The sequence below is a fragment of the Crinia signifera genome, chromosome 6, assembly GCF_055691185.1.
Source record: "Crinia signifera chromosome 6, ASM5569118v1, whole genome shotgun sequence".
Taxonomy (NCBI): Eukaryota; Metazoa; Chordata; class Amphibia; order Anura; family Myobatrachidae; genus Crinia; species Crinia signifera.
Window position 1 is genome coordinate 102,624,213 of NC_139222.1, and position 27,938 is coordinate 102,652,150.

At 45.1% G+C, this 27,938-nt stretch overlaps 2 protein-coding genes across 2 annotated transcripts in view; both read left to right on the forward strand.

The window, feature by feature from the left end:
* On the forward strand, positions 1–26,262 carry LOC146007879 (bactericidal permeability-increasing protein-like). The gene is made up of 16 exons (XM_083146607.1): positions 1–141; positions 4,343–4,479; positions 8,082–8,196; positions 8,563–8,691; positions 8,952–9,107; positions 10,016–10,079; positions 10,171–10,231; positions 11,634–11,725; positions 11,804–11,980; positions 12,997–13,056; positions 13,175–13,345; positions 14,274–14,341; positions 15,989–16,031; positions 17,126–17,186; positions 17,427–17,500; positions 25,609–26,262. Exons 2-16 carry the CDS (start codon positions 4,374–4,376, stop codon positions 25,669–25,671), a joined length of 1,440 nt encoding a protein of 479 aa, XP_083002733.1. The 5' UTR covers positions 1–141; positions 4,343–4,373; the 3' UTR covers positions 25,672–26,262.
* Positions 21,336–27,938, forward strand: part of COX4I2 (cytochrome c oxidase subunit 4I2) — a 31,470-nt gene continuing 24,867 nt past the window's right edge. The window contains exon 1 of the mRNA XM_083146609.1: positions 21,336–21,398. The gene's annotated coding sequence lies outside the window, so the exon portion shown is untranslated. The remainder of the gene's footprint in view (positions 21,399–27,938) is intronic.

The window sequence follows — 27,938 nt, forward strand, 5'->3', positions numbered from 1 at the left end:
AGTATACGTTACCCAGTTTCACTCATACTAGGTTATTTTGCTGTGCTATGCTGTAAAGTGAGATACAAATACTGTGATAACTACTTTTGGATGCAAAGAGAGACTGATAAGCGAATGGTTGGCAGACAGCTCCGCAATCAGGTAAATAATGTCATTTATTGATAACTCCTAGAGTCAGTTTAACTCCTTCATGGTGTCTGTGTTGTGACTAGTTCTCGTCTTTCACTATAATTACTATAATTGTGTAAGTGTTAAAAACTGGTTGGATCACATGAGGAATGGAATATAAGGTGACAGGAGGAGGTTTGGTATATATTGAAGAAAACTATATTCAGGGAAAACATACTGTTCTTAAAGTTGCCAGATTACCACAATTCCTAGCACAAGAGGACATGTGATACTGATACCCCTTTCACACTGCACTTGTTAAACGGTATATTGCCGTTGTTTTCCCACTTTAAAACGTTTAAGGCTGCAATGGGAAAGTGCCAGAGTTGATTTAACGGTTAAAGATAACCGGTGTTTCACAACGTTTAAAAAGCAGAGTCCTACACGTTTCAGAGCCGTTTTTTATGCAGTGAGAATAGCTCTGAAACGGTATTTAGTAAAAATCCCCTGCATTCTGCCTTAAAACGTCTTCAGGGGATTAAACGGGTTGACTGATGGGAACGGTACTTAAACCAGGGTTGCCGACTTTGAGATTCTCCTCTCTGGGAGAAGCCCGGAGAGGAGAGATTCAGCAGACACTCAGGGGGCGGGGCTTGCGAGTGACATCACTAAGCCCCGCCCCATGCTGGTAAAGCAGCTAATTCACGGATCTCCGTGGAGGGGGCGGGGCTAAATGACGCGATTTTGCCGTTTTAGCTCCGCCCCCTCCTCTGAGACCCGAGGATTGCGGCATTTTAATGCCGCGATCCGAGGGTCAGCGGGGGTCCCCCCTGAATCCGGGAGGGTTGCCCACCCTTCCGGGGGGCCGGGAGGGGGACCCGATTTTCGGGAGACTCCCGGAAATTCCGGGAGGGTCGGCAACCCTGACTTAAACGGTATTTAAAACGGTAATCTACTGCAATATGAAGGCTCAGACCCGTTTTCAATACCGTTTAAAAATACAGTTTTTAAAAAAAGTTTTGGCAGCGTGAAAGCGGTATGACTTTGTGAAGGGTATGGGTAAAAACCAGACCAGGAAAAGACCCCTGGACAGCCGGACCGGACACCAAAATCTGTAGTCCGGAGCTTGTAGCGTCCGGTCCGGGCGGTGTCCTGTCCGGGGGTGTCCTTTACGGTGTTCGGGGCTGCCTGTCACACCTGTCACCAGGGGGAGGAGGAGGTGGAGAATAAAGCCTCCCTGTATGGTCCGGGCATGTAGCAAAAACCGGACGGTCCGGACCACACGGGAAGGCTGCAATCTCCACTTCCCCATGTCCCTGATGATAGCTATCACAGGAACCCCCCCAGACAAGACACCCCCCGGATGGGACACCCCCCGGACCGGACACTACAAGCCCCGGACTGCAGATTTTGATGTGCGGTCCGGCGGTCTGGGGTTTAGTCCGGGTCTGGTTTTTACATAGTCCCAAAGTGGAACTTTTATAGTCACCATAGTGATGTGCTTTACTGAATTACTGGACTTTATTAGTTAATTTTCTCACACAATGTACGGGTGACTTATTCCATTCTGTCATGTGTGTAGCCTGTTTAGCCTTGACTGATAACCAGAAGCATTGTTGTAAGCATAATAATTGCCTCCATACAAGATTGGTGTAAGGATAAATACAGTAATTGTCTTTACAAGGTCAGTTATACACCCACTCTCCTAATTCCTTCGTTATTACAAGCACTTTTACTCTTCCCTAGTTTTTCTCATTTGAAGCCCTCAGTGTTTCCTAACAGGTCGTGTTTGCAGGATCTTTGTCTGTGGAAGCATTTTGGATAACTATCGACCTAGCACAATATATTAATTCAGGTGTTAAATATGGTACTTGTATACTATCACGGCTCCCATCGCATGCTATATGTAATGGCATGCGATGGCATGCGATTTTACCGGGTTTTTACGTATTTGTGAAAAATTTGCATGTGATCGCATGCGATCGCATCGCATGCAATGTCATTTTTCACAGAAATCATGTGTTCAAATCATGTAAAATGCACCCCAAATGTCATTTTTCATACTGTATCACCCCCACTATCAACGCACACCCGAAGCGTGGCAAGCGCAGCGAGCCCGCGAGGGGCGACGGTACGCGTCCTACGACCTTTTCATACCCCCACTATCCACGTCGCGTGGAGTTGAGAATAGAAAGTGTGGCGAGAGCACGCGGATACCTTCACAGCTATCCGTGTCCCCTCGCGGGCTTCACAGGTATCCGCGTCCCCTCGCAGGGCTCGCTGCGCTCGCCGTGCTTCGGGCTCAGTGGCTCGCTGCGCTCGCCACACTTTCTATTCTCAACACCACGCCGACGTGGATAGTGGGGGTATCAAAGGGTCGTAGGACGTGTACCGCCGCCCCTCGTGGGCTCGCTGCTCTCGCCACGCTTCGGGTTGGCGTTGATAGTGAGGGTGATACAGTGTAAAAAATGACATTTGGGGTGCATTCTACATGATTTGAACACATGTCCATGATTTCTGTGAAAAATGACATTGCATGCGATCGCATCGCATGCGATGCGATTTTTCCCTGTGCGATGCCCATCGTGGGAGCCGTGATAGTATACAAGTACCTTAAATATTAAAGAAATCCACAAAACATGACCTGTTACTTGAAAAAAAGGATGGTTACTGGCGCTGTACCCCATACACAAATGAAAAAAGTCCACAAAGATGGGCACCACTTTTAAGGTAAGAAATCCTTGACGTTCACTGATCTAGTCTGGTCTGTAGATGCAAACACTGGTGACTGTCTCCTACAAGTATAAATACCTGAGCTGGTGAGTTCATGTTTTACACCTTAAAAAAGGGCTCATAGTAGCCCGAAACGCGTTGGTACTGTTTGATGTTGGACCCACCTGACCAATCATGTGGAGTTTTTGCTGATATCCATCTCAAGCTGTACTCTTTGGAGTTCCGCTATCCGGATAAGGGGGTCCCTGAAGCTCTCCAGGAACAGGTGGTGTGCCTCACCCTTTTTATTCTTGTTTTTAACATTGGACTTTTTAATGTGTATGGATTTTTGCCCATTAAAATCTTTTCATGTGGAGCAGTGCATCGCAGTGTTTTTCTTCACCTATATCCTAAGGGAAGGAAGAACCAAAGATACCTTGCAGTGAACATAGGGGATTGTTCCTTAGTGAGTTGTATATATAAGAGATTCTGTTGCAGGGATCCAGAGCCAGATGGGAAACTGACAGATGTACAGTATATATTATATAGAAGAACAAAGTAACCTGTATGTGCACATAGGGCACAGTGAACAGGTCAGTAAGGTCCTTTCTGTGAGGAGCAGTGGCGTAAGTTCGCCCCAGTTGCCCGGAGGCAAGATAAATATTGGTGTTTCCCCCCCCCCAACCAAACACACACAGCACCTTATATAAATATATGTATGCATGTGTGTAATTATGTATGTATGTTATGTTTAAAATAAAGAGAGTGTGATGTCTATGGTCCTACTAGGAGGGGAAGTCAGCCATAGAAGTGATATTTAAGGCTTTCAATTAACTGATTTAAATTAATTTGCAGTGGAGGAGAGGTGCCCCCTTGGGAGCAGGAGCCCGGTGGCAGATGACTCCATTGCCTCCCAGAGTTACGCCTCTGGTGAGGAGTGAGGTTGCATGCACGCACTGGAACTGGTCCCAGGGTGGATATAGAAGATATCACCCTACAAAGAACCCCCTATATGCATATAGGGCTTTGACCTAAGGTCAGTCACCAATGTTTGCATCTACCGACCAGGCTAGAAGATCAGTGAACGCCAAGGATTTCTTACCTGAAAGTGATGCCCATCTTTGTGGACTTTTTTCAACTGTGTATGGGGTACAGTGCCAGTGACCATCCATTGGTTCTCTGGATGTGTGGTACAGGTGCTGTACCACCTGTGGGCAACAGTATCCTGTGGGGGGCAGTTGCGAGACCCCCTGTCACTCCCTACATGGCTCAGCGGAGCAGTGGTTAATAGATGCTGTGTGTATGGTAGTGGCACACAAGGACTGGGGGCATGACAACGGTGAATAGACGCTGCACCCATGGTGAGGGAACACAGGGACTGGAGGCATGCCAGCAGTTCACAGAGTGCTGGCCATGCCCCCATGGTGATGGAAAAGGTTGGGAACTATGGCTATACTGATTACAGTATATCTTCCCAACATTATTCATGTACATTTTTACTTCCTTTCTTGCCTCCGTACAGTTCCATTACTCCAAGAACCTGTGTTCCAGACATGAAGCTGAGTCTGATCTTTCTCACTTTCGGTTTTATCTTTTCTGAAGCCAAAAATGATGACCCTGGAGTTAAAGTGAGAGTGACCCTGAAAGGATTACAATATGGTAAGTGAGTGCGATGATCTATGCTGGATAAGAATTGGTGTCAGGTGATCACGGCAGATGAAATTAATGTTAGGTAATGCCCAGGGGCGTGCGGTGAGGTAAATGAGTCCCTGGCAAGTGCCAGAGCCAGATTTGCATACAATTTATGAACCCTGGGGTACATGTGGGCATTATACACAGGTGCCGCAGCATAAACTGCCTCACTAGACTATTTACTCCAGAGTTTGGACTATAAAAATGATTAGATGATAAAATAATAAAAATAAGATTTTGTTTATGAATTCTTTGTATTTTTAAATACTTTATAAACTCAAAACTCCGGCATATATGATAGTATGACAGGAAGGGCTTCGCCTCACCTGCCTCACCCTAAGTCACGACACTGGTAATGCCCCACACACTAGACAATTCACTGGTATGTGAGTGATATCATTATCAATATTGTCAGCACTCCCAGGCAATATGATAATAGCGCATACATACTGAACTATATCATTATCATTCATATCCTTACATAGTATAAAAGAAAGTCCCCAAAGCTCATCTGTCTGTCTGACCGCGCTAAGCTCGAAAACAGCCTGATGGATTTTTGCGCAGTTTTCACTATTATGTACTGCTGTTCTCGAGGAAGGTTTACATATGTAAACCATTGGCCTATCCCATATGGAAGCAAAGAATAACAATTTTAGCGAAGTCCAAAAAAAATAATTGTTGCAGGTCAGGCAGTGTGTGTGTAAAGACTCGGCGAGGGTGGTGGCCGTGTGATCTGAGGCTGTGTACTTAGATGCTGCCCTCAGATACTCTCTAGTGCGATCAGGAGGGGTACCGGATGACGCTCCGACAGTAGGGATCCGGACAGACCGTATCCCAACGTCGGAGTCCCGACTGTCGGTGCTTCCGACAGGGGGGATGTCGACTCACAGGGGCTGTCCTCCCTCGTGGGGGTCCACGACTCCCATAGAGGGAGAATAGAACCTGTGGTGAGCATAGAGAGCCACCAGGCCCACTGCGTGGCGGCGCAGTGAGCCCGCAAGGGGCTTCTTTGCACTCGCCCCCCTGTCAGAGCACCAGCAGTCGGGATCCCCACTGTTGGAGACCCATACCACACCCATTAGGAGGCATCTGTCGCTTACCAAAACCTTCTGCTGCATTCAAATTTTGAGTAGACGGTATTTCAAAGCTGCTTCCTTACAGCTGTTTAATTTTAATGTTTCCATTCAGTCATGAATGAGGCCCTGTGTGTAAGACAAATTGGATCAGGTTGGTGGTGGCACAATGTTATAGCTACTGACCAATATTTGTGCCTGAGTTTGCAACCAGTTCAGCAACATTCCAGTAACATTCCCTTAACATGCCCATAAGACGGACCATCTTTGTGCAATGGAATAGCCACCTTCCACGCAGGAACACCCAACACATTCCCAGTACATTTCTAATACCGTGTGTCTCAAAATGTTGCCTTTTTTCACAATGCAACTGAAGTTTAAGTGCTCGCACTGGCGCTCATGCACACATTGTCATTTTCTACTCTGAATTAGGCCTTAACTCTGCAAACTAACTGGCTTTATATTTGTGACAATATGTAGGAGTTTTGGCTCAGAGCTGGTACAACCTGGAGCCAATGCTAACTGCTGTCCATGTGCCAAATAGCAAGATAGAGTGCACATTACTAGAATTATTATGTCACTCACTTCAGGTAACTGTGATTGTTTAGGCTGGCTGCTGGCATTGGGGGCATGGCCTGTATTCTTTAACCATTCCCCTTGGTTCCAGCCATGCCAGATCCAGATGGTCTCTGCTCCTGCGGCATCCTCTGAGCATCATCCTCTTGCTGGTGCTTCCTCCTGTTTGGTCACTAATAACCACCATGTTTGTGGAGCCCATCCAAATAACCTAGGGAGGTATGTCTCTCCATCAGACCAGTGTACTACTCCCCCTACTTAAACCCTTCCATCCCACAGCACATGCCAGAATATTTGCATTTGTAATTGACTGCCTGGCTGCTACAGTCTAATACAGGGGTGTCCAAACTTTTTGCGACGAGGGCCAGATTTGGTGAAGTGTAAATACATTCACTGTATGTCCCACAGCCTGCCCCTCCTTTACTGTATGTCCGCCATTCACTGTATGTTCCCCACTCTGCACCCATTCACTCTGTCCCCCAGCCTGCCCCCCTTCCCTTATTGTCCATCAGTGCCTCCATTCATTGTATGTCCCCAAGCCTGACCCTCCTTAACTGTATGACTCCCATTAACTGTATGACCCCCATTCACTATGTACCCCACTCTGCCCCCATTTACTCTATGTCCTCCAGCCTGCCCCTTCACTGAATTTCCCGCAGACTGCCCCCATTCACTGTATGTCCCCCAGCCTGATCCGCCTTCACTGTATGTCCCCAATTCACTGTATGTTCCCCACTCTGCACCCATTCACTCTATTCCCCAGCCTGCCCCCTTCTCTTAATGTCCATCAGTGCCTCCATTCATTGTATGTCCCCAAGCCTGACCCTCCTTCACTGTATAACTCCCATTCACTTTATGACCCCCATTTACTATGTAACCCACTCTACCCCCATTCACTGTATGTCCCCCAGCCTGCCCCTGCTCCCCCTTCTCTGAATGGCCATCACTGCCTCCATTCACTGTATGTCCCCCAGCCTGACCCTCCTTTACTGTATGTCCCCCACTGTGCCCCCTCTCTTCTCTGTATGTTTCCCAGCCCCTTGTGTGAGCCAGAGGAAGGAGAGGCAAAGCAGGCACTGCAAGGACAGGAGATGGAGGACGGGGCCCAACTTTTAGTGTCCTGTGCTGTGCTTCCCACATCTGATGCTCTGCCTGCTGCCAGCTGGAGGCTGCGGGCCGCTTGAAATGACAGCACGGGCCGCATTTGTCCCCTGGGCCTGACTTTGGACATGCCTGGTCTAGTACCTTGGTTACTTTACCTCCTGTGAATACCCTGCTGGACCTCTTTCTCCCTAACAGTGTGTGCCTTCAAGCTGCCTTGTATAGAGATGGTCTAATTATTATTATTATTTTGCCTAAAGAGCAATTTACAGGCTTCTCCAATGCTGCACTCCATGCTAGTTGCATTTGGGGTTGCACTGTGGACAGGCAACCTACAAGGAGCCCAAATTCCCTTTTTTGACTCATAGCACCCTAACTATCAAAAAAAAAAATTCACAGCACCCATGAGTCAAAAGTTTGTTATTGGGAACTTTAGAAAAAATGAATTAAAATTGGGTTTATATGTCTTCCTTAAGATCAGTTAAGTGATGAGAGACAGGATTTGTTTCTGATTGTCCACATGTTTTTTTTATGGGAAGCCATGAACAATAGTTTTGCTTATTACTTTAGCCACAAATAATTTGAATTGTTCCTGGACCACCATCCCAGGGCACCCCTGCAATTGTCCCAAGGTACCCCAGGATGACACGGCACACGGTTTGGGAACCTATGGTATTGGATTTTTTTTATTTATTTAAATGTCTGATGAGATTAGTTTATGGAGTTATGTATTGTGCACTATTGGGTCTCATCATGGGGGAGAATAATTATATATCTATATTGATGGTTATCGCACTAACATATACTTTTCCTCCCTAGGTTGGCAGGTAGGGTTAGAGGAAATGCAGAAGAGACTGTCAACTGTTAAAATCCCCGATGTCAAAGGTTCTATCTCTGTTGCTGTTTTAGGTCCCATATATTATGATGTCTCACGGTAAGTTGTGGAGAAAATACAAAATAAAAGAGTCGCGAACAACACAGATAAACAATCTTTTTTGTAGACATAAATAGTCGTCTCCATTCCCTAAAGTGGTTTCCAATTCCCAGTTTCCGGTAGATTGTGCAAAGTGATCGGACAGGATCATTTGCCACCAGTTATATGTACATGGTGGAATGTATGGTGTCATTATTAACTTCTTCTTCTAAAGATCCATCTAGTAGATTTAACCATATTCTTGTGGCATCGATGGTGCCATTTTGTGCCATCACTAATCTTGTACCATATAAACATTTTTATTCAGGTATATTTTGTACACAATAAGTGAATATACTTTGTCTAAATGCTGTTTTTTTGCTTTAGGTTACAGATAAAGAACTTGGACATCTCCCATTCAAATGTCTCTTTTACCCCGGACACTGGTGTCACAATTTCAGTTGACAATGGGCAGATTTTGGTTACTGGACTTCTTCATGTAAAAACAGTTCTCTTGTAAGTGCCTGAGAGATGTGGGATAGGAGTCACCACTGGTGTCTGAGAATTACTGGGCGTTATGGCAGAAGCTGGAATGTTTTATATATACTGTATTTGCGATCATGGGTCAAATATTTTATGGGGGGTGAGAAGCCATAAAGCATTTTGTTAGCAAGAAGTTTAAATATATATAATTTGCAAAGTGTAATAACTGAAATACTATAGTTAATCAAATTTAGATATGGCTGTGGTCTCATCCTCCTGTACTCTCTAAATAGCTCAGGAAGTTCCTGGCTAGAATTGAGGGTTCAAGGGTTATCTCTAGCTGGAGTTCTTGGTATTACCTGTGATGACACTGGACATGGCGCGGTATGGAATGCAGGTTGCAGCTCCCATGTCGGACACGTGGATCTTGAGTTCCATGGTGGATCTGGGTGAGTAGCTATTTGTATAATTGCTTCTATTACATAGAGATTTTACATAACAAAACATGTGGGTATAGTAGTATTTTCTGATAGTCTCCTAAAGACAGATTACACCAGTGAAAACAGGATTGGTGGAAAGCTGAAGGAGACAAAAGAACACCCTTCAGTACCTTATCATATGCCTCTAGATCTCTCAGAAGCCTATGGTGAATTGACAAGCCTCTACGGTGAATGGACAGGAAAGGAAGACATTGATACCTCAAACTCTCTGCTTTGTAATTCAGCTAGTTTTATGCAGTGAATATAGGGAAATACATTAGTATAATCTGGGTTTGTTTGGTCCATTAGTGCCAGCTGGGATGGGTATGATGAAATATATTTGCAGCAGCATCCCTAACTATTTTGACGCACAGTGGTCTGTGTCTGCATTCTGTGCGGATAAACCCCGCACCAGGAAAAGAGAGGGTGGCCTTGAGGGTAGGGGTATAGTAACCTTGTCGGTTAGGGGAGTGGTCTTGCACCCTGAACCGACGGGTTTTGGTACTGTGGGAGTTCTTGGAATGCAAGATCCAGAGATTGCCTTTGAGCTCATTGACTGGAGCACCATTTAACATATGCATTGATTTATAACAAGAATATAACAAATTGTTAAGTCTGCCCCAGTTGTTTTTGTAAGGAGCTAGTTAACCTAAGCTACAAGTATATTTTTGGAATGTGGGAGGGAACTAGAGTACCAGTAGGACACCTGCATAGGCACGGGGAGAATATACAAACGCCTCACAATTAGGGGCATGGTAGAAATTGAACCCATGACCTCGGTGCTGTGAGGCAGTAATGCTAACCGTTCTAAACTACCTCTTTTATATATGTAAAGTAGTAACATTACTTGTTTTCAAAGATCTATTTTACACTCACAGATGGATCTTCAGCATGTTTAAAAGTGCAATCATGGGACCGTTATACAACGCATTAAATAATGAGGTATGTACAGAACTGGACACTTATAGCAACAGGGTTTTAAAAGGAAGTGAGAATTATAACAACCTCATGTGTTTTTTTTATCTTTCTGTAGATTTGTCCTCAGTTTCAAAATTCAGTGAAACAAATGGAGGAATTACTTAACAGTTTACCAGGTAAATCCTTTCACCATTCCTCTATTTGATTTAACCCATGGAGAATACACAGTATATATACTATAGTCATATAAAGCAGGTGAGGTGCTATGGTGAGAAGACTGCATATCCAATAAAACACATGTTGGTGCGCTGAGGGTTCTCTGACTACATTCTGTAGAGACAAAGAGGGAAATTGTGGGCCTGAGTGGTGGTGGGTGGCCACACCTGCCGGGATGTTTTTCTATATTCATTAATTAGCATTAAATTATGTATCTCTAGCATATTCCATTACGCTTGTTAACAAAACAGTATTATAACAGTAATATATCACATCTGAAAATCACTTGACTGGCACTTTACAGGTCAGCTTTAAGGGGCACTGACAATGGAGGATGCGAGGCAATATTACACTAGAGTAGCTAAATACCTGCCTACTAATACTGTCTCCTCTCAAAGGAGAAAGTAAAAATACAGAGGAGTGGGCAAGGTGTGTGGTTAAATAATATCATTTGCATAATCAAGCTCCGCCTCCTCCATGTAGTGCCTGCGATTGCAGTGCTTTTTCCCATATCCTGCCTACTTTACTAGTAAGTAGATGGGATGCGGGAGGCATGCCTACCCTTCTGGGACTGCAGGGGAGTACCTGTAAAATCGTGAGTCTCCCACAACTTCAGGGAGGGTAGGTAAATATGAGTCTAGCTACCAACAGAGAAATAGCAGCAAACCCACATTTATAATTTGGCCATAAGGGGCAAAGTGGTCTATATATTAACTTCTTTTTTTTTTGGACCACATGGGTAGTTTGATACCTGCCACTTTAATATTATTTCATTAGAATGGCAAAAAAAGAAAAATGCCACCATATTTTTCTTAGTTGGCCCAAAATTAGCCATCCCTCAAGAAATCTTGCCAAAATGATCACAGATTAAAATACCAAGCCAAAACAGATTAGGCATTGGAGAGAGACAAGGTAGAGATAGATAAAATACTTGCCGATCAGCTCCTAAATGCCAGTTAGGGGTCGGTTGGTTCGGACTGTTTGGCTTAGTACATATGGTATGCAGTTAAAATCCCGGCGGTCGGGATCCCGGCGTTCAGAATCCCGACGCCGGAATCCCGACCGCCAAAATGCAGACACATTCTCCCTCCTGGGGTGTCCACGACACCTCTGGAGGGAGAATAAATTAGCGTGCCGAGCGTAGCGAGGCACCGGGCCCGCTGCGTGGCGAGCGCAGCGAGCCCGCAAGGGGGGGCGATCCACGTACCCCCCTTGTCGGCATTTCGGCTGTCGGGATTCCGGCGTCGGGATTCTGAACGCCGGGATCCCGACCGCCGGGATTCAATACTGAATCCGTACATATACCCCATAGTCCCGGTAGTTAACATGCATGTGATATTACTGTATTTTGTGATCCTGCAGTTTCCTGGTCTGTGGATTCTGTTTCCTCTTTGGAGTTCCCTTTGACTGGTCCCCCTCTGATTACAGAGAAGCGTCTTGACCTCCTTATAAAGGTAGGGACAGCTGTGGTGGCATTAGGAGACTGTACACAGAGAGATAGTCAGGATAACTTTCCTTTGATATTACTTTAGGGACAGTTTGTTGGTCGATTGCAACGCTGGGATGTGCCTTATGCTCCAGAAAAACTTCTCCTGCCGGATCTTGACTCCCATATGCTACTACTGGCTCTGTCCGAATTCTCAGCAAACTCTGCAGGATTTGTGCACTATAAAGCTGGGTTTTTGAAGACTAATATCACAGATGATATGGTGAGATTAGATATTTGGGCATAGCTGGATAGAACTCACAAATATTGTGTTTCTACCACAAGGGAGAAAATTGCTTGATACATGACATGACTATAAAAACAGCTAGATAATTGTAGTACTTAAAGATGTGGCCCTGCCCATAGTACTGGCCCCGTCCCCCTCCTGTCTCCCGCACAAACTAACTCTGCCAGTTCACATAGCAGAGTACCAGAGTACATCAAATACTTAACTAAGGCAGGTAGCCATCTATATCCGCTGTGAAATCTGTTAAAGGGACAAGAGTGGGTGCAATCTGGGGGTGATACAGATTCTAGGGTGTTTCTGTGCTTCACTGGGGGAGCGGTGGGGATATTTGTAATATTTAAGGGACTTTGAGTTGTTTATCTGCTTGATTGTGGTCTGTATTTAGACTCAGTGGGAGGGAGGGGGGTATTATGTGAAATGTGGAGGTGAAATGTGGATGTATTAATCCCGCCTATATTGGTGTTGGCTCCGTCAACATGTTATTCGGTGCCGTCCACATGAGGCCTCATCTAGAAATTTTTCCAGGGCCACTTTTAATTAACAATCCATCCAAGACGTGCAAGCCATCTGCCGAAGTGCTAAAAAGAGCTCCTTGGCAAACCACTGTTTTTGGTGTGTCCAAGGACAAAGGACCGGTACTGCACAGGCACATGCCCAGCGCATGCACAAAGTACCAGCCAACCACATATGTATCAGACCCAGTGTGATAAGAATGTATAGTGTGCAGGGAAATGATGGAAAAGACGCCTATCACATGTGGTGGGACGTACCAACCACTTGTGATACATTACGCCAACCATTGTGCCGATACTAGTTGCATATGTGCTAACACCCACGAAAATATGGTTTTTACAGCATTACTGCCTTAGTACATCACGTCCTGTGTCTGAAATGTAACACTGTAGTCATAGATGAGACTAAAGTAAAGGGTGTGTGACTTGTGTACATTTGGCTCTGCTAATGTGACTGAACTAACGTGATGCTTGTTTTAGATCCCCAAGCAGTCGCCCGTGCGTCTAAACACAAAAAGTTTAGGAGTCTTTGTGCCAGAGGTAAGAAAATATTTTGTGAGCCCAGAGACTGTGTATTAAAATGTACCGTGTGAGTGCGGAGTGTTACCAGATAACAATTTAAAGTGTTATTGTGTCTTTCCATTATTTTCCTCTCCAGCTCCCCAGTCGCTTTCCAGACTCACCACCAATACTCCTCCAGGTGTCTGCCCGGTCAGCCCCAACTGTGAACTGCCAGCCTGATTCCTTAACCGTTCAAGCGTCTGCGGACATTGAGGTCTTTGTCATGTATCCTGACCGACCACTGATCTCCATTATCCAGATACAAGCTGTGAGTATGCAGAAGCCAAATTACCAACTGCAACAAAATAATCATCTTTTGTGGTTTAACTAACTGTGAAGTTGGCAATTGGAAATACAGTAAATTGACTTATGGGCCTATTTTTTATTAAACAATATTTGCAGCTGTTTCCCTGAAAACACAATTTTTTTAGGGGGATTGCTGCAAATATTAAGTACACATACCTCCCAACTGTCCTGATTTTTGTGGGACTATCCTGTTTCTTTGGGATGGTCCTACATACCACTTGGTGTCCCTCGGTGGTGGTGGGGGGCATTTGGGAGTCCCCCTGCCTGCCGTCACTGGGGGGTGACATCTAAAGCGCCCTGTCCCTTTAGTAGCACCCAGCTAAAACACCCTGTCTCTGCACTGTGTAAATAGATGCCATGCACTTGGCATCTATTCATATTAAGCGGGGAACTTGGGGGGAAGCCCAGCAGCTTTGAAGGTGCCGGGCACGTCTCCATCAGTGACAGCAGCAGCCTGGTACTCCTCTATTATGATGCCAGCGGGGCTGTACTGCTCACAATAGTTATGTCAGCAGGGCCGCGTCCCCTCCACCAAGTAGAACACGCCTGTGAACGGGGATGGATTCAAAGTGCCATCCCTGGCCTTCAGCAGCTCTGTGGCCTCCTTGCACATTGGTGGTCCCAGGAGCTGAGGGGTGGTGAGTAACTTGTGGAGTGAATCATGGTATTATACCGGGAGGGGGGGGGGGGGATTCTGAGATTTACCTCATAACAGGCATTCAGTCCTATGGGTCATTGCTTCCAAACAACTGTGCATGTCCACTGCAAAGTCACACAAGATACTCTCCACATCATGCCTATTGTATCCATGGGAGAGGACAGAACTGTCTGTCTAATCAGCTTGGTAACTAGTACAAGATACCTCACGTGAACCAATCTTTGTTGCACAGGAAGCCCAGATGGAGGTTAATGTAGTATTGGCTGAAGAGACAATGGGAGCAACATTATCTGTACAAAAGTGAGTCCGTATAACTATTCCTTTTCCTTCCATTATAACCATCACTTCTACTCTCCAACTCCCCACTGCATGTATAAAATTGCTTTTAGGCTTGATGGCCTAAAGATTAGTACAGATTAGTTTGCAAATCAAATGAATCAAGCTACATTTCTTTATCTGCCCTGCGTTACCCACAGTATGTCAGCATATATTTGGGTACTTGTGTAGTTTCACAGCGGCACTTCCCTGCGGATCGCTTTGTATGCAAACCGTATGCAAATATTGCATGCAATTTGCATATGATTTGCATACGATTCCATCCACGGTGCGATTTAGCACACCCCCACTATCCAGTCAGCCCGAAGCGTGGTAAGCGCAGAGAGCCCCGTGAGGGGACGCAGTACGGGATGCAGTTAAAATCCCGGCGGTCGGGATCCCGGCGTTCAGAATCCCGACAGCCGAAATCCCGACACATTCTCCCTCCTGGGGTGTCCACGACACCCCTGGAGGGAGAATAAATTAGTGTGCCGAGCGTAGCGAGGCACCAGGCCCGCTGCGTGGCGAGCGCAGCGAGCCCGCAAGGGGGGGCGATCCACGTCCCCCCCTTGTCGGCATTTCGGCTGTCGGGATTCCGGCGTCGGGATTCTGAACGCCGGTATCCCGACCGCCGGGATTCAATACTGAATCCCGCAGTACACGTCCTCGCGACCTGTTCATACCACCACTATCCACGTTGGTTTGGAGTTGATTCTATAAACTGTGCCGAGCCCGAAGCGTGGCGAGCATAGCGAGCCCCGCGAGGGGACAGGGAAAACGAGCCTGATGCGTGAGGAGCGCACACGGATTACTTGACGTGTTTTCCGCGTCCCCTCACCGTGCTTCGGGCTAACGTGGATAGTGGGGGTGTGCTAAATCGCATCGCATATCGAATCATATGCAAATCGTTGGCAAATCGTATGCAAATATCACATGCGATTTGCATACAAATTGCATACGATCCGCTGGGAAATGCCGCCGTGAAACTACACAAGTACCGATATTTGTTGTCTACTGTGGTGGGCTGGGGCCAGCCAGCCTTTGTTTAAGAATAGCTACTTGCCCCCCTTGCTAAAGAAGCACATCAGGCCATACAAACTGACTGTGAGTGACTTTTACATTTTCAGCTTCAACCAGCAACTTACAAAATTGGCCACTTCGTAAATAAAGCCCTAAAGGCCCCATTATGAGCCGGTCCCGTGCGCATCAAACCTGTGTGGGGTGGTCGGACCCGCTGGCCGTCCAACCACCCGACCTTGGATCCTCCCTCCTGGCGGCGAGACGGGCAGGGAGCAGGGACGCATGTAATCCGTCACAATAAATTGTGATGGATCGCATGCGTTCCTGCCGCCTGGGAAGGTCCCGGGTGTCTCGTAGGGTATCGGGTGTCCGTACACTGCTGCGAGGCATCGCAGCATTGTTTGGGCTCCTTAAGAGTTTAATATAAACTAGTTTATCCAGCCCAAGCATTCACCTACAGTATGCAGCCTTATATATCTATTTTGAGCTGTGCATATGTTAAGCACCACAGAGCTGTTACCTTCTGTCTGCATGTTCCCATTTCTCATGCACTTAATGTTGTACACCTGAAATTTCCTGTCATTTGACTCTTCATATATTATATTGCCACAGTTTCTCGCTCAACTTGGTTCACTCTGATGTGGGACCTGTAAAGGTGAGTTTGTCATTCTTAACATTTCACACAGCCATTTCTTCCCATTATTCTATTTTTTTAATTACATATATGGGGTAATTTAAACTATTTGTGATTTGTGGTTGCGATGTGTGAACATGAATTATGATGGGAGAGTAATGTCACTCATCGTAATGAGCATCCCTAGAGTGTGCCAGGTCAAATTAGATATTTTGTGGGCTTGATGTACAGAGACATTTCTACTCATTTCGTATGCTGTTCAAAAAAGGTGTGCACTTCAGTTATTATGAACACCTATAGGTATCCCTGACTTGGTGTGAAAGCATGTACAGCAGTGGTGTCAAACTCATGGCCCTCCAGCTGTTGTGGAACTACACATCCCAGCATGCCCTGCCACAGATTTTATATAATGGATTACTAAAACTGTGGCAGGGCTGCTGGGACACATAGTTTCACAACAGCTGGAGGGCCATGAGTTTGACACTACTGATGTACAGAATACAGTGAATGTTTAATGGCAGTATAATTAGAGGTAGAAGCATCCACAAATACATCTGTGAATGGCCATATCTGCTGCTGGCGTTTCCATGCTGGTGATAATAATCGGCAAGGACCATTGCAGTTTTAAAAGTCTTATGCTAGGGATTTTCCAGCAAAGGCTGCAATAAGACCCAAGCTATGGCAGGTTGGACTGTAACATTGTAACAGGGATACCCGCAGCAAGGGATTGCCATGTTATAGGTGTTTAGCATAGTGCTGAATACCATAGAATCAGGGCTGCCAAAAAATGACATCCACTCCCGAGTCCGCTATGAAAGACCAGCCTTTGCTGCAGCTTCTCCCCTGGCTGGTGTGTATTGGGTACTACATTTCAGAGGGACCTGAATTTGCCCTGAGGGTTACTCAGATAACCACACAGATGATCATTTAGCAAAGGATCACAGAAGCCTGCAATGGGTGTTTTTTTTATATTTTTACTACAGACGACTCCTGTAGCTTTTGTATATTTATGTAAATACTGTTTCGTACAATTATTACCATCTCTGTCTATTTTTGTTTTTAACTATAAGTACTAAGCAAAAATGTTTTCCCTTTGTCTTTGTTTATTTTACTAGGTGGATTCCATGCAGAAAACTCTGGGTTTCAGCCTAAAGATCTTTCTTCCAGTCCTGAATGGTATTATTTTATTAATGACACATTAGAGCATGGGTCTTCAAACTGTGGCCCTCCAAACTACAAATCCCAGCATGCCTTGCCACAGTTTTGCTATAAGGGAGTGTTAAAACTGTGGCAAGGCATGCTGGGATTTGTAGTTTCATAACATCTGGAGGGCCACAGTTTGAAGACCCATGCATTGGAGGATCGCTGTGATTTATGTGCAATGACTTCTACTGTTTCTTATTCATCTCTCTACAGAGCGACTCAAGACACTGGTCCAACTGCCAACCAACCTTCTCCGTCTCCAGGACCCTGTGGTGCGAGTGCTGAAGGTGATGATATTATATTTGCTGTACTGTTACAGTATGTAGCTATTCCTAAGCCGGGGCTCACTTAGGGCCTGGTTCTGAGTCACAACAGTGTATATGGGCCCCCTAGTTGTCCACCCTCCAATACCTCCACTCATTTTATCAATACTTATCCCTCCCTAGTTCCATGTTAAAATTTTGCCAGCTTTTTATGCGCATGTGCGGTAGGAAAATGGCTTATGCTCCATTTTCCTGGAGACCTACACATGCACACTAGACTCGAGAGCACTAGGGTCTCATAGGCGTTGTCGGACTGGGAGAGTTAAGGTGGCCATACATCAGAAAGACCGGTCAATCATGATTGTGTCCAATTTCCCTTCAACTCCCTGGCAGTCCTTGGTGGTTTTTGGACACACAATGTACTCACAATCTGTCCTACAATCCATCATACAATCCATCTGCTGCATGATTGTATGATTGAAGCTTCATTTAAATAGGGGGCTGACCTACTAGGATCAAAAGGATACGAGTACCAAAAATCCCTTTTTTTATTTTTATTTTTTATTCACAGGTTGCCACAACTACCTATCTGCTCACATCTGCTGTGTTATGCCATTATTAAATAGGATGTGTGCTGCAACCGTCTGGTGGGGAACCAGGGGATAAAGTGTCAGCCAGTCCCCGACCACCTCAAAAAGTGGACGGGGTAAAAAATAACAGGGGCCTACTGGTGAATATGAGCCTGCTCATAGGGACCCTAGTGCTCAGAGATTAAAGAGCGTAGAAGTAATATATCACTAGGTCCCACCTAAGTTATTTTCACACACTATTCTAGTTCACTCTTTCTGACAATATCCTTCTTAGATGGACAAAACCATGTGCACTGCAGGGGGGCAGATGTAAAATGTGCAGAGAGAATTAGATTTGGGTGAGTAATTTTGTTTCTGTGCAGGGTAAATACTGCTTTATTTTTACACTGCAATATACAGTAGATGATCTCACTTTGAAGTAAAACCCCACCCAAATCTAATTCTCTCTGCACAAGTTACATCTGTCCCACGTGCAGTGCATATGGTTTTGTCCATCTAAAACCCCGTACACACGGGGGGATATATCGCTGAGCGATATATCGCTTGCGATGAACTATATATCGCTCAGTGTCCCGTTTGCATCAGCGACCAGAGATGGTTGCTGATGAAAAAGAAACTGCCGGGGGAGCCCGGCAGTGGGAATCAACTGGTCTCAGGAGCATGTTCCTGCGACCAGCGATCACTACGGGGGAGAAAGGGGAGCGTGCACCCGGCAATATATCGCCAGTGCACACTCCCATCGCGGGCAATATTAGACATAATGCCGGCGATACTAGACAAAATCTCCCCTTGTGTACACAGCCTAAGAAGGATTTTGTCAGAAAGAGTGAACTAGAATAAGGCCCTAGATTCTGAATAGAAGCTGGCCTACATGCATGGTAAATAACAGCAAAAGTGAAGAACTGGTCTACAGAATGAAAACCTTTAGAAAAAAAAAGCAAATATTTGTATTTGAAAAGCTTTCCCACAGATATATCTAAATGAGCTATGAAGAAATATTAACATGTGTACAGAAAAGATTTCTGTAAATTCACTTAGAGATGCCTGTGGGTATGTATGCCCATGGTCTGGAACATGCTGGCTCTTTAATGGTGTGCACATAATGGTCATTAGGTAGACCCTATTTAGGTCAACATGTATTGGGTTGACCACTGAGCCGACATGTGCCGACAGGCAATATTTTATGTCCTACCATCCACTACTGTCTGCTGGGAGAATAAAATAGTGTGCCGAGCATAGCAAGGCACCGTGTCCGCAGTATGGCCGGCGCAGGGAGCCATTTAAGGGGACGCGGTACACTATTGACCTTCCCATTATTGACATGCCTGTGTCGATCTTCCAATCCTGTCTACCTTAGCCATGTCAACCTACTTCATGTATTGACCTAAGCCATGTCGACCTTCAGTGGTTGACCCAATGCACGTCGACCCTATATGGGTGGACCCAATGGCCCATACTCCTTTCATGCTCTAAAGCAAAATAAATCAAAATGGGGGCTCATCAACTCCAGACCCAAGTGGCATAAAAGAGAATATTGCATCCCTTTGGGACCCTGCATCCAGCAGTGATGACCATTGATATAAACCACCTAAGGCACAACTGACCGAGACCATTGATGATAGGTCTGTTGATGGTTATCCTTCAGTTATGGCTGTTACAGGCCCCATAGCTAGATAATATATAGGTAATAATTTCACATTTCATTTCCTGTACACTACACAGTTACAGAGAGTAAAATATTGATGTCAGTGTTTCTATAAATTAGCAGTTTGAATTAAGGTTACTTTGACACATTCATCTTATGGGTGGTAATCAGTGTTACACCACCAATGGTTTCTGCTGTTGATACAGGTCCCTGAATCCCATGCATTTTCTCTGCTGGGAGATAGAGACCACACCCACAGACAGGACCGCCGAGAGGGGGGGGGGTACTAATTACCCAGGCCCTGGCTTGCTGGAGGGGCCCGAGGGGGCCCTTCTCTGCCCCCCCTTCCCATCTGTCCCTACCAGGCAGCAGCACACACCTGAATAGTACAAGCTGTAGGTGTGTGCTGCTGTTGCTGCTGCTAAGGTGGTGGTGGTGGTGGTGGGGGGGGGGGCACACCTCCCTGCTTAGGCCACCCCCTCAAAAAACATCGTCAAGCGAGCCAGTGGAATCGATGGTGTGAAAATAGTTGGTTCACTACCATCAACTATGTTACATCAGGTGATGACCATTGATGATTTCTAATCTAATCAATGACCATCCCAAATTCATTTCTAAAGTGATGTTTTGCATATATCAGCTGAGTCTCAGATGGACCTCTAATGCTGTGTACACACGGGGGCGATAGGGGCTGAAATCGCTGGAAATATGGTCGCTGGCGACCATATTGCCAGTGATTGGAGTGCGCACCAGCGATAAATCGCCGGGTGCGCGCTCCCGTTTTTAGCCCCCTTATGATCGCTGGTCGCAGGAGCTTGCTCCTGCGACCAGCTGATTACCTCTGCTGCTTCCCCGGCAGAGGTTCCCTTTCATCAGCGACCATCTCTTGTCGCTGCTGAAAAGGAGAAACTGAGAAATATATCTCCCCCGTGTGTACGGGGCTTCAGAGCCACAAATCACAGTATTTAAATGGTGGAGCGGGGGAGATGTGGGTTCCGGGGGGCCAGGAGGCAAACCCAATTTTCCGCAGCCTCCCGCCCATTCCAAGAGGGTAGGCAAATATGACATGAAGCTGCAGGGATTTTCCACAGACTGATAGATGCTGCATTACCATCTCTTCACATGCCATCCGTGCACCATCAAAACTTGCACCAGCACTTTTGTAGGTGCAGTTTCTCCCTTATGGTCACCTATGTGAGCGATAGAAGGTCTTTGTGCTCAACCATTATCAGTGATGCTCCTGTAATGCTGCGCATATTTAAAGCCATCCCCTCTTATCTCCCAGTCACTGTCCAGGAACACCCCTGAACATATGGGTACACATGTGAGCTGCAACTCAGATGCATGCGCAGACAAAAAAAATTGTCCCACTGTGTCTGACAAGGTCACTGTGTCTGACTCAGAAACAACCCCTTAGTTGCAGTTAGCCCAGACTTGGCTTTCTGAGATTTGTAGTCTTAAATGATATAATATCAGTTAAACAAACTACATCTCCCAGAAGTCCATGCATAGGTCATGTGGTGATTTGGGGCAAATCAATGAGCACAAGAGACTGATCTCCTCAGAAAGAGACAGCTGTTGTCACTGGTGGCCAACGATATAAGAGGGAAACTTGCCTGAGAGCAGGGCTTTGTATGCTTTAGCATTATCAGTGTTTCTGGCCTGTAGGGAGTCTTAATTCAGGAGGGTAAGTTTGTAACTTATTCTTTATTGTGTTAATTGTCACATATGTGATTATCTGTATGTGTGGTTTGCCATACATTGCTATGGTGGGTGCGTAAATCTGTGCTGATTTTGGGAATTTTTGTGATTTATATTATTTGATACAAAATTCCTGTGGTGGACTAGAATGATACAAAAATGATGTAACACTATATACCATCAAAATGTTATTTAGCTCAGCCAAAGACCTATATGGTATTGGCATTTATTGCAGTGATGTGTGAGCCTTTTGTTCTGTAGTTTATTAAAACTGCAGTTGTATGATTTCTGTGCCCTGGTTCTGCCCTTTTTCTTGGAACTTTAGGAATAACATAACTCCTAACATTGACCTTTCCTGAAGGGAGAAAATGCTCTGTTCCTGGACTTCCCTCTTAATGTATGATTGCCATCACCTGCACTAGTTACAAAAAAGAAAGGCAATTGATGCCTCTAAGGCCCCCTTCTCTCTCTTTTTTTACTTTCTCAAAAAGGTATTTTCATACATCTCTTCCTAATATAGTGCCAACATAATGCCACTTCACCTGAAATACCTGAGCTTATCGAATGTTAATTTTTTGGGGGGCTTCTCTTCCCCAGCACGGGTACACACCTAAAGATTTATCTGTCCAATCTATCTGGTGAGAACAAATATCTGGAAATGTGTGGGAGCACAGGACCATGACAATTTCCAATATTTGTAGGCAAATATTTCATTCAGGCATAATGATTTAAAGCGGTTTGATTGAACAAATGTGTCCAAATTATTTTTATCCATTTCCAGTGTATGGGAACAAATGATTAACTGTATTTGCTCCCATACATTGCCAGATTTTTGTTCCTACCAGACAGATGGAACAGGAGTCTTTAGGTATGTACCCAGCTTATACAAAGCAGGGTAATTTAGAGAAACTGTTCGTGCAAACAGGACACAATAGTCCTGACATGTTTTATCCTAAAGCTATGTACACATTAGAACGATGGGATAAGATTTCCCTTGCTCTCTTGGCCATGTGATATCTTATGTACACGCACTTTTACAATGTTACTTAAGATTTTAAGTCCTAAACCTCACACTATACAATATGTGCAGAGCATCACCCGATAGCTCACCATTAAGCCTGCATGCGGGACTATCAGCCGATGACTCATAAGATGTACGGGAGTGCGCACCTTACAACTGATCAAGTGTACACATTATACCCTACTCTACTGAACTAAATAGTATACAAAAGTGCATAATGTGTATGGGCCCTTAAGTTGCTAATTTTTGTATATAGAAGAAATTATAAAAGCAGATTTTGTGGTTTCTATGTATATTTTAATTTTAAACATTGAACCCATACCTCCCAACTTTGCTGGTCCCTGAAGAGAGACCGACGCAAGCCTGAAAATTAGGGGGTGTGGCCTATACGTGCGTCTTCCCGTGAGGCCACGACCCCGTTTTGCTGCTGTGGGGCATGGCCCAGAGGCTCTGTAAACCTCTAGCCATGCCCCCAGCCACACTGGCTGCGAGAATAGATGCTGTGCACATGCGCACAGTGTTTATTCACCGCTGCTCAGCAGCTGACGGGAGACTCCCAACAGCCCCCCCCTCACCGCAGGACACTGCCGGACGCGGGAATGTCCCCAAAAACCGAGACGTTCCCGTGTTAATTGGGACTGTTGGGTGGTATGCATACCTCCCAACTGTCACGATTCCGTCGGGAGAGTCCCAATTTTCGGGTCCTGTCCCGCTGTCCCACCCGCGGCAGGCATTGTCCCGCTGCGGGGGGTGGCAGTTGGGAGACCCCCCAATCTAGTAGGATAGACGCTGTGCGCATGCGCACAGCGTCCATTCTCGTATGAAAATGAGGTCGCGGCTAATTAGCATAAGCCGCGCCCTCATTTGCATACGCCCCGCCCCCTTTTCGGGCGCTCGTGCGGCTTTGCCGCGCGAGTGTCCCTATTTCCTCCGGACGGAAGTTGGGAGGTATGGGTATGCAAACCTGGGTTTGCCCAGTTGTTGCAGCAGCTTCAAAACCCATGTGGATCCTTATTTTAATTTACTGTTTTTGTTTACAATAACCCTTTGCTGGACAGCAATAAACTCTTCTGAGATGTCCTAGTGAATACAAACACTCATGCTTCATTTAATTAGCTTTTTACCAATAGAAGTGGAGACCTGCACCAGCCTATGGATAAATATACTTTTAAAGTGTAAGTTGGTGAGACACCAGTGTGAGAAATAAAGTACCAGCCAATCAGCTCCTGTCACATTTATATATCCTGTAGAATAGATTGTGAGCTTGCAGCAGGGCCCTCCTACCTCCAAGTCTGTCTCTTACCCAGTTCGTTTTATCACTGTCTACAATTGTAAAGCGCAACGGAATCTTCTGCGCTATAAGAAACTGTAAATAAATAAAAATATATATATTCACTTGCATCCAGGACTTCAAGGAGTACACACCTATAGAGACAGAAAGGGGAACAATAATTCCTGTTCTACCAATGTCCAAATTGTAGTTAAATCTGAAAGTATATTCTGATGCAAGGTTTACAGCTTTTATCCATATTGGAGGAGGTATATAATCCTGATTCGGGATCATTTGTTTAAGTGAAGACTACAACAAACTAATATACGGTTTAACAATAACATACTGTATATGTATATGAAGTCATGCTAGGGGAGAAGTACTTCTTTTATCGGTACAATCTACTAGAAGATATTAAAAATTCCTTTTTTAGCCTATGAAAGGCAATCATACTTTTGAGATCAAAAATAACCCCTGATGAAGTTCCTAACCAGAAAGAAACACGTTGGGTATTGATCATTATTTCTGAAAATAAAAAGGAAATTATCACAAAGTATCAAACTACAAGCATATTCTTTCATATTTTATTGAATTATTTTATGGACATTGCACATTGTATTTAGGGTGCTTCTGACACTATTGTGGGTATGTGATAAAATTGTTAGTTCTTGCTGGTAGAGAACTAAGTGTCTAAGTAGCGACCACTACTTCTGTATAGAGCGCAATTTTGGAGTGTTATATCTATATCACACTCCAAAATTGTACTCTATACAGAAGAGTATATTTAAATATAAAAAAAAAAATTGTATTGTCCCCCACTTGTTTAAGGCACAAATTATTATTTCGCTCCAGTCTGACATTCCTCCCAAGCAGACATTATTAGGTCTCCCGTTATGCAGCAACAGCACAAGCCGCCACATCCTGATAGCTTTCTGTAGCAGGGCGGTTAATCTGAAGTTAAACCAGCTCTGAAAATCCTGGGTTACAATATCCTACAACAGTCAATTGCTAAATGGCTCTTTCCTGGTTTATATTCGAAAGGCCCATATGCACTGGGTGACTATGAGCTGAAAGCGGCTCAGCTCGAAAGCCACCAAGTGTTTAAGGGGCATTGATGAACAGTGAGCAGTGGTGTAGCTAGAAATTTTTCTCCCCCCTCCCAAAATGGGGCAAGGCAATGGACTACGGGCACCGCTGACAGGCGACCCAGGCAGCAGTGAGCGCTGAGCTGGTCACGCTCTGTGCATATCTAATGATTGGGGACCCAGCCAAGTGCATATTTAATGAGTGTGTCCCCACCCCGTGCATATGTAAGGAGTGGGACCCGCTCATTACATATGTACGGGGTGGAGACCCGATCATTCAATATGCACTGCACTGGGTCCCCGCTCATTAGATATGTACAGGGTGGGACCAGCTCAGCGCTCACTGCTGCCTGTCAGCTCAGCCAGCGTAGCCTGGATTTTTTATTTTTGTTGTCGTTCAGCCAGCGGCGCCCACCACAGACACCGCTCCCCCAAGCTGCTGCAGGGTCTGCCACATGTAGCTACGTCACTGACAGTGAGCACTGATGCACACTCACATCATTGCTGGCCTGGCTGGTCATCTGCTGGTATTACCAGCAGATGAGTGAGGGGTGGGCGGGTTTCTATAGCGTCCTGCTATAAATCAAAAGCTAATCTGCTACCTTTTGATTGCCTCTGTGTTTATGCATATGTGACTAGTTTGACTCGCTGCCAACAGATGGAAATGTTTTGGAGTCACACAATCAGACAAATATGGGTAACATTTTTTTATTTTTGTCTTCCTCATCATTGGTCAGCATACATGCTGGGCAAAATTGCCCGGTGTGTATGGATTGTAACATCAACTGTATCCTGACATAAACATTATCTCTTCCTTTAGGGATATTTAGTCATTGTTACAGATCTGCAGGTGTCTCCACCTTACCCAAGGCTTGAAGAATGAAACCTGCTTGTAACCAGATGTCTGAGCACTGAAGTGACCACATCGGGAGCACAAAACAGAAAATTCTGTATTTACCAAATCTACATGTCTTTAAGAACTTTCAATACCAGGCAAACAATACTAATGAGATTGCTAAAGGTCCTGTTTTTCCCAGCCCACTATGCCTTGGTGACAGTCTTGCCCCCCTTTGGCACTGAACCCTGCACTTGCTGCCACTGCAGCCAAAGATCTAGTAACTAGGCCAGGTGAGGGAAGCTAGCCACACTGGTAAGAACTGATGCATTGGACTCTGAGAGCTGCACAGACTGCATTGCTAGTGCCTAATATCACATCAGGCAGTGAGAAGGTTAATTGTGCAAGCATGCTGCTTATATCCATTGTAGTTGTGCCTTACCAGGGTAGTCAATGTCCTTCCATTGTGTATATTGTACCCTACAAGGCTTATTTTGCCAGTCTTGCCCCTGTAGAATATATATATATATATATATATCTATATCCCAACTTCTCCCTTTGTTGTGAAAATGACTTGTTACTATTTTTGTATTGTATCTATACAGAAATCAATCAATAAAAAACAAAGTTGGAAACTGAGCATTTTGTGTTATGTGAGAGTATGGGGCATATATGTCTCCACGTCATTTGTACTAACCTTTTCCTTAACCCCCCCCCCCCCCCCCCAATGTCTTCATATAAACATGATTACATAAACCCAGGTGACCTGGTGGTGAGGTAATCAGAAGATGAGGAGGATATTGCACGAATAAACCACCTCTTCCTTGGGTTCTCTGTATAAAAAGCATCTAGTGACATTTTTTGATTTGGCTGAATCCAGGATAAGAATTACCTTGTGGAGTTGATGGAGGAGAGTGCCCTGTGCCTTAGTGGGGGTTCAGAAGTGACAACATGGGCTGCTGCTCTAAGAAATTGCCACAAACTCAAAGGAGATGTTACATGGCCCTGGAACTGAATACATACGGATGACTGGCGGATGATACAGGCGTTGCCAATACAGATGTTGTCATCACAATGGTGGATATACTAACAGGGGTCAAGTAAGTATACTTGCCCTAACCACTATACAGCGCCCCCTAGCCCACCCTCCCTACAAACTAACCTAAACACCCCTTCCCTGGCATATTTGCCTACGGCAGCGAGGATTACAGTGTTGGCACCCTCGTTGACATTGGGATGCCAGTCTGTTGGTTAATGTAGGCATCCTGTAGATTTGGATGGAACATTGAAGATTGTGAAGCTCAACAGAAGAGGCGGAGGCTATCACCACCCCTTGACCTCTTCCTTTGGTAAAAGCATGGTCCAGGCTTAATAAAGTAGGTGAAGTGAATCGACCTGGGTGTCTATTACCTCTATGATGCTTGTTCTGTATACAAGGGACAGAAATGTTGCAAAGCTACAGAGGATCACATTGTTGTATATACCATCACTTTGGCTAGATGTATTAAGCCCCTGCAGGGACAGGAACACCTGCAATGTGCTGAGTGGGGTGCTGGGCTGATATGCATGTGCAGTACCACTGATCACACTTGTACAGTGGTTACTTTTGGGGAGGGTTCCAGGGGAGCCATCTGCTGGCTAGCCATGCAGCATATAGCTCATAGGCTAAAATGGGCTACCATTATCTTCAGATTGCAACTGCAATTTTAGGATTGCATTCTCAAAAAATTTTATTCCCCATAGGAACCTATAAGGAATGGTGGATTGCAGCATATATTGGCGATAACTGCGGTGGTCTCGCCTACATACATTTGGGAGCTATTTACTCCGAAAATGCCTGTTTTGGGGTATAGCCACAAACATCTGCTAAATGTGGCCCTAATTGACTGTAAATACCTCCATTAGATGATATACAATGATGCAAGGGTCAAAAGCAGAGAGATGTATGCAACCAGGTATAATCCATGTTTTCTTTGAGGCACAAAACTCTGCATTCCTCTGTGGCTTCTGTTACAAAAAGGTTCTGAAGAATCTAATGCATAATTTGCCATTCTTAACAAAGAGGCGAAGAAAGCTGTACAGGAGCTGTTTCGAAGAGAAGTGACTGAGCACCAGAGGGTATGGGTAAAAGCTGGACTGACAAGCTCCATTCATAAAATTGTCATTCCATCATGCTTAAATATAAAATACTTAACTAAAAAAACTAAAAAAAAAAAATTAACTTATTTTGGGCCCTAGTTGAAAACAGTTGAATCTCCTTTCTTAAATGCAGTTATTTAAAAAATAAAAAATAAATCTGAAACCCATATTTCAGA